The 7,205-nt window shown below is 36.1% G+C and overlaps 1 protein-coding gene across 1 annotated transcript; it reads right to left on the bottom strand.

The window, feature by feature from the left end:
• Positions 1–2,745: 2,745 nt before the first annotated feature.
• Positions 2,746–5,103, bottom strand: LOC122057003 (transcription factor bHLH100-like). The gene is made up of 3 exons (XM_042618984.1): positions 4,648–5,103; positions 4,045–4,407; positions 2,746–3,126 (listed from the first exon to the last, which is right to left on the bottom strand). The coding sequence occupies exons 1-3, from the start codon at positions 4,966–4,968 to the stop codon at positions 3,007–3,009; spliced, it is 804 nt and encodes a 267-aa protein (XP_042474918.1). The 5' UTR covers positions 4,969–5,103; the 3' UTR covers positions 2,746–3,006.
• Between the last annotated feature and the right edge of the window lie 2,102 nt (positions 5,104–7,205).

The raw sequence follows: 7,205 nt of genomic DNA, 5'->3' as shown, positions 1-7,205 counted from the left end.
TCCTGAGCTCCAAGCTATTACCTGAAATATCTCTTTGTTGATCACTCACCTTATTGGGTTTCGGGTCCTTTATTTACCCAGAGATGTGGTACAATTTATTTATATTCTTAGGGCCCGTTTGATAACGTTTCTGTCGTTTCTGTTTCAAGAAACTGCAGAAATATAAATTTTCGTTTCTAGAAACAGAAACAGAATTGAAGGTGTTTGATAAGTCATGTTTTTAGAAGTAGATAGTAACCAATGAAATAATGGTCACACGTTTTTAGAAACGGCGAAACAAATTGAACTTGTTTCGCCTAAGTCGTTTCTTGAACCATAAATAAGTAAAAATTTCTATTTCTATTTTCGAAAATAAGTGAAACGGAACAGTTTTATCAAACGCTTTTTATTCCGTTTCTACTGTTTTTAGAAACAGAAATGGCAGAAACGCGTTTCTTGAAAAGTTATCAAACGGGCCTTTACTACTCGAGCATTTGTGTGAGATAGTGCCCCTGCTGGCTGTCCCGTTTTAAGGTGGAAGTTTATAAATGAGAGAAGCATTGGGAGTGGGTAACATTCCCATTTGAAAGTGGTAAGCCAGTACTCCTTTATTGGCCTCAATCAGTAATTGGTCCAATTGAGCACCTGTTGGTCCAACTGGGCTGAAGAGAGACCGATCGATGAGTTGAACTTTCCTTAATATCTACAAAAAAAAAAAAAAGACACTGGTCATCTTTCCTTAACATCTATAAAAAAAAAAAAAAAAAACACCAGGAAAGGTCATAAGCATGGAATCAAGTATTGGTATCGGATCGGTCGGATCGGTATCGACTGAGATCGATCCCGAATTCCCGATACCTGATCGATCCTGAGATGGGTACTGGTATCGTCCTGGGTATCGGATACTGGCCTGGATCGACCGATATGACCCGATCCTTAAAAAAAACTTAAAATTTTTTTTTTTTGGTGAATTCTTCTGCTCTTCTCTCCTCTCCGGTCATCTTCTCCTAAGCGGCCAAGCGGTCCTCGATGTCTACTAGGCCACCGATGAATTTGACTCCACCGACGACGATGAACCAAGAAAGACCCAAATCATCATCAAAGATGCCGACGAGGAGATTACAGCGAGAGAACTAAGCGGTGATGTTTCTCGCCATGAACGGCAGAGAATGGGAGAGTAGCTGAAGCGAAGGGCAGAGGTTGGATGGGAGGCGAATCCACTCGTTGGCTTCCGGATCGAAGGCGAAGGCTTGTTGTTCTTGATGAAGATGTTGTTCTGGCCGGAAAAGAAGAACCAAGGCTTCTTGACTGCGGAAACGGGAGAGGAGAATGAAGGATTAATGACGACGGAGTGCCAGAACTTGCAGACTGCATTGGCTCTCACAATTAATCAGATGGGTAGGTAGGAGATGATCAAACCTGTTAAGTCTGAAGCCAGATAACCCCAATCAGATGATACCGAACAGATTTGGGAATTGTTTTCTTCCATTACTAAGAAATTGATGGTGAAACCCAGAAAGGAAGATCACTATCCGTCAATGGAATGAAGAAAAACAAATGAGCAATTTGCGGTAATTATTACTATTGTTTTAAGTACTTACTCTCTTTGCTGTCTTTCTAATTTTGATTTCGCCTTATAAGGTGGTGGTGGGGTGTGAAGAGCTGGCCCCTTCCATTTTCCTACTTTCCACTATTAATTTGTAACCTTTTAATTCCTTCTTTCATTTTTCTGAATCTTTCTAGATTTTACTTTAAAAAAAAAAAAATGACCGATCCAGGAAAACTGTACGATTCCCGATCCTTAACCAATCCTTGATCGATACTTACTGATATCGATCTGTATCGTATCGATTTTGGTTATGACCGATACCAATATCGATACTGAGTTTAAAACCTTGGTCATAAGCAGTGTTACCTCCACTTCATAAAAAGGCTGTTTCATGACTCAAAACTCTAGTTGCAATGGAGTAACCTTGCTGTTGCATCAAGGTTCACTTTCTTTAGAAGTCATATATGGTGGTTGAGCTTAGGGTCAATTTAATAAATTGAATTATTCCACTCCTTTCCCAAACAAGAAAAGAAAGACCTAGTTTTCTTGAGACTACGATGGATGGACATCAGTTTATCGTAACCCATTCGTAGCGTAAAGTAAGAGGACTTTGTCCAATAAATAAATGAAAAAATGTGCGGGCTTAAAAAGCCCAAGGCCATGACCCCAGTCCAACTCATCAAAATTTCACTGGCAACATAATGGGCTTGCGCTAGCCAAACAAAATTTCTCTGTTTTTCTTATTGGTAAGTGAAAACAGAATCTAGAAAACATGGTAAAGCATATATATATATATATATATTATTATTATTATTAACAATATAGACAATTGAAATCACAGTAATGCCGATACACAAAGTTGTAAATCCTCTATACAAGGATAATTCTCCTCCCTTGATAAGACCAACAAAAAAGAGGGAGGGGGGGGGGTGGGGGGATAAATTGAGAAACCAGCTTCTGTTAAGGACTGGGTTATAATATACAAAAAGGGGGAGCTTATATAATGGAAAAGAAAGTATATATTATAAACAAGACCTCATGGATGGATTCCAATCGTAGGACAATCTAAAGCACTTGATAGTAAACAAGTATCATGCAAGGGATCCCAACGCACCATTAGATGGGTCCCAACTCCCAACTCCCAACTCAATTCTATTATCACATTATATATATATATATTTTTTTTGTTTTAACTTCACTGAGTATTGGAAATTAAGTTGGTGAAAAAAGAATTAGAGAAGCTTCAAATAAACTACAGATCAGATGGTTAAGGATTGCTTCATCTTTTGATGGCAATCTTTAAGGTGGGACCTATTCAGTGGTAGGCTCTAATCTATTGGACATAAGACACGTGGAAAAAATAAGCACCCCCAAACCAATTTTACAAGAACCATGTATGTCAAAGGATTAAAAATTTTCAGCCACTCCATTTTCATTCTTTGAATGAAGCCTTCAATTTCCTTCTTCATCCATTTACTTTAAAGTTCTGGATCTGCCTTTGTATTCAAATATGATGAAGGCAACTCTTCTCTGTTTTGATACATCAGCATGAGCTTCTGACTCAATACCTCAGATTCCAGTCTTTGAGTTTCTTTTACCTGTTGAATCACAAGAGAGGGAAAGAATAATGAGAAGAAAATAAAATAAAATAAAATCATTCTCAAGTACTCAGTTTGATGATCACTAATAACCAAACAAAAATAAAATAAAATAAAATCATTCTCAAGTACCCAGTTTGATGATCACTAATAACCAAACCACAACCACCACTCCAAATTAAAAAAATAATAATAAAATTAAGGAAATAAAATCAATCTCAACTTCATCCAATATAAAGGTATTACGCGGAAAGGCCCAACTGGTATATAAAGGCTCCCCCGTTTAGATGATCATCCCTAGAAATATTATTAACATAGTGGGTTTGATAGTTTTGATAATACATTGAAGTGTCAAATCCAAAAACTTAAGCTATTAGGTGAAAAGATTTACCCCAGGATCGGGTTTTTCAAAGTGGAATACCCATCGAATTGTAAATGAATTGGCTTAGAAATCTAGATTCACTGGAATACTCTCAACACACTTTTTTTTTTTTGGGTTGGGGGATGAGTTGGGCAGTGAAATACCCTAAATACCCTAAACCTATGATGTGGGATGAAATAAAATGTAAATGGGTTGGCCTAGAGTTAAAAGAGACTTGGAATATGATACTGCTAGGAACTTTTATCTAGAGAGGTCAACTAAACCCAACCCTATTATAATTGGATTGAGATTACCAACCCTAATTGTCTCAAAGCCCTGTAAGCTACTTGGATTGGTGTATTGCATTTGGTTTAGGTTAGTGGGGTTCTTTCAGTTTAGCCACAACTGATTAATGGGCATCCAAGGTGTACCTTTCAATATCTAGAAAGCATAAATGAGGATCAAATGTCTTTGTTGCTGCCTGATATAAATTAACACAACTTGGAATTAAAATTCAGTAAGTATGAAAGAAAAGAGAGAGGAATTAATTTTTTGACCTGAAGATGGAGGTTGTAGAAGACCTTTTCCCCATTGGATTCAATAGCTGAAGCACTCAAGACTTGAAGCCCCACTTCTTCCAAATCCACTAATACCTTAGAAAGAGGAATGTTCTTGGCTTTGGATGCACAAATCTGAATAACAACTTCTCTTTCGTCGACTTTACTGGCCGAAACACTCGGCAAGGATCCCCAGTCGCCGCCGGTACCTTTCTCTTGCTTGTGCAGTTTGATGGTATCTCCTTGCTTATAGATACTTGATAAGATGTCTTCTTTCCTGTGTGTTAACTTCTGGACATGCTTCTGCAACTCTGGTATATACTTGAGTGCACAAGAAACAGTTGCTGGGATACTCAGTTTCTTCTGCAATAACCCAGTTCAATTCATTAGAAACTAGAACCAAAAAAAAAAAAAAAAAAAATAGGGTCTGGATCTTCTACCCACTTGGGTTGGAGATTCCCAATGGGTGAGAGCCTCTCACCCACTGTTGGGGAGGGAAGGCCACTAAGAGGTCTTAAGTTCAAGTCTCTTAGCTGTTAATCTTCCTCCTCCTCCTAGTGTACCCATCTAAAAAAAATAAATAAATAAGGATTCGAAAAATACCGTTCGATCCCCTTCAGGAAGTAGAGATTGGAGAGTAAAGTATAGGCCATTCAATCTTTTTCTCCGATCACGTTCGCTTGCGTTGTGGTTTAGTTTTTTGAATGCTTCTGGATCACCACTTAGAGTACTTGTCGGGCCATCATGATCGATCAATAGCTGTGAGGAAGGAAAGCATAAGAATGATTCTGAAGTTCCTGTATCTTTGTAGTTGCAGCTCATGAAAGGCTCATTAATAACATTAATCTTGTGTTTATGAACTGTGGGATCATCAAGTCTTGGCAAGCCACCAAAGCTTGGAAATGGAGTAGAGTTAGCTAACATTGTTGTGAAATGTTGGGAACTCACAGTATGGTTCTTTAGAAAGAGGCTAGGAGTGGGGGACTAGACTGTGACAATCTTTGTGTTCTTATAGTAATCTTCCTTCACAAAGTTTCAATTATTATTAAAGAATAAATACTTGGCAGAGGAAGTGGTTCATTGACACTTTCATATAATTTCTTTATAAAGATTCAACCAAGAACTGAAAACAACTTTTAATTTTTATTAATCTTGAAGAAGTGGGATTAGATTATCATAAAGTATCAGAAGCCACTAGGGTTTAGACGCGTTAGACAAACCTGATGTGGCCTTCTCCAAATGTTCCTACGTTTGAAAACACTACTTAGATTGCCTAACACATATGGGGTCCATCGGATCTCTCTCTTTCTCTCTCTTCTCTCTCTAATAAGAGATTTGGATTTTGGGTGTAACTAGATTCTACAAGGGGATCTTAGCTGTTTCCAAACTAGAATCAATAGCTTCAATGGGTGTGAGTGGGTATTGCTGGGTTCCTTATTTGGTTTCTTTGGATTAATTCCAAAGATTATGGTTGTCTTCCATGAAGATCACACTCAACCTCTACGTGTATCTTACAAGCCCATGATATCATGTCAATACCTAATTCAAATTATTGAGAGCTAGCTAGATTTTGTTTTCACTTCCATGAGTCAACTAAAAAAAGTTCTAGAGACATTCCAGAAACTTTAATATGGCAATTGAGGTGGCATGCCAAAGGGGCTCCACGTGTTTTCGTTTCTCTATTAAAAATATAAGAAAAAGATTACAATACAAGAAAAGCAGGTGATGTCTATGCTTTAACGAGATTTTTAGTATCATTAAAAAAACGGGGTTTCAATGGCGATAACAAGGTATCTTCTCTAACAAGCCAAGGTTTATATATTTAGGCTCCATTTTGTATTGTTCTAAAAAAACATTTCTGAAGTTTTTTTGTTCTATTGGAACGAAAAAATAGAATCTTCTGTTTGGTGCACTTATGGTCTGTTTCTGTTTTTTTAGAACAACAAGTGGAAAAAAAAACTGAAAAAACGAGGTTGGACGGAACTCTAAAATGGAGTTATGTCTTCCCAGTTTCATTCCATTTTACAAAAAAAAAAACCGATAAAAATCTGAAATTTTGAAACACCATTTTTTGGTTTAAAAACTGCATTTTGACACAGAAACTGAAATTTTCGTTTTTTATACGAAACGACGTTTCTGGAACAGAAACGATACCAAACGAAGCCTTAGTGGTGGTAAAAAAATCTCTCCTCCAAATAGTGAACTTTTAGGCTATGTTTGGTAGCCAAGAGAAGAAAAGAAAAGAAAAAAGGATCTAAAAAATGAAGGAAAAGAGAAGAAAATAATTTTTTTTTTGAATTTAAGGAGAGAGATAGACACATAGGAAATCATTGTGTAATCAATCATTTTTTTTCTTATTATGTTTTCAAATTTTCTCATGTTTTCTTATGTTTTATGCAAGATTCTTTTTGAGCGAGCAAAGGAAAACTTCATAATTCCCAAGAGGAATTTTGAATTTCAAATGTTGATGTGAAGACATACCAAATGCAAAGAGAATTTCCTGAAGCAAGAAAAAAGTACAAGTTTTTGTACTTTTTTCTTTTCTTTTCTTTTCTTTTCTTTTCTTCTCTTGGCTACCAAACACAGCCTTAGTGATAGTATTTTTTTACCGCCACTATAGTCTCTTTGCTTTACATATTTTGATTTTTTATTTTCATCACTAATATTTTTTTATTTAATTTAAATTTAAAGGTGCTTTTATATATACTCATTATGTGGCGTACATTTTTACTACCACTAATAATATATTTTTATAGTTAAAAATTACATATTGGTAAATAAGACATCACTTAAAAGCTCTTAATTTTTCTAGGTTTAATAATACATATAATATTGGTAATTGCCATCACTAAAAGCTTTCTTTTTAATAGCATTAAAAATATCGTGCATATATTGCCAGCTATTAAGGTCAAATGTAAAAAACTTGCTTAATCATGTGGATCTCATGTAGATGATATCATTCTCCGTGACACTATTGGTGAGGCATGTAGATTCCTCCCAACATTGGAGTCATAGGGAACCCTCTCCTTAAATAAATTAATTTTGCCTACACCAATAAGGACTCTCACGTGCTTTCAAATTACACTTGTAACAATGTTAGCATCCAAAAGAAATAATAGTGCTTTTAGACTAAATTAAATTGAGGAAAGATATTAGTCAAG

This window comes from Macadamia integrifolia, chromosome 12 (genome assembly GCF_013358625.1).
Source record: "Macadamia integrifolia cultivar HAES 741 chromosome 12, SCU_Mint_v3, whole genome shotgun sequence".
Taxonomy (NCBI): domain Eukaryota; kingdom Viridiplantae; phylum Streptophyta; class Magnoliopsida; order Proteales; family Proteaceae; genus Macadamia; species Macadamia integrifolia.
The sequence above is the reverse complement of the archived record's forward strand: the minus strand, read 5'-3'. Positions and strand labels throughout refer to the sequence as shown.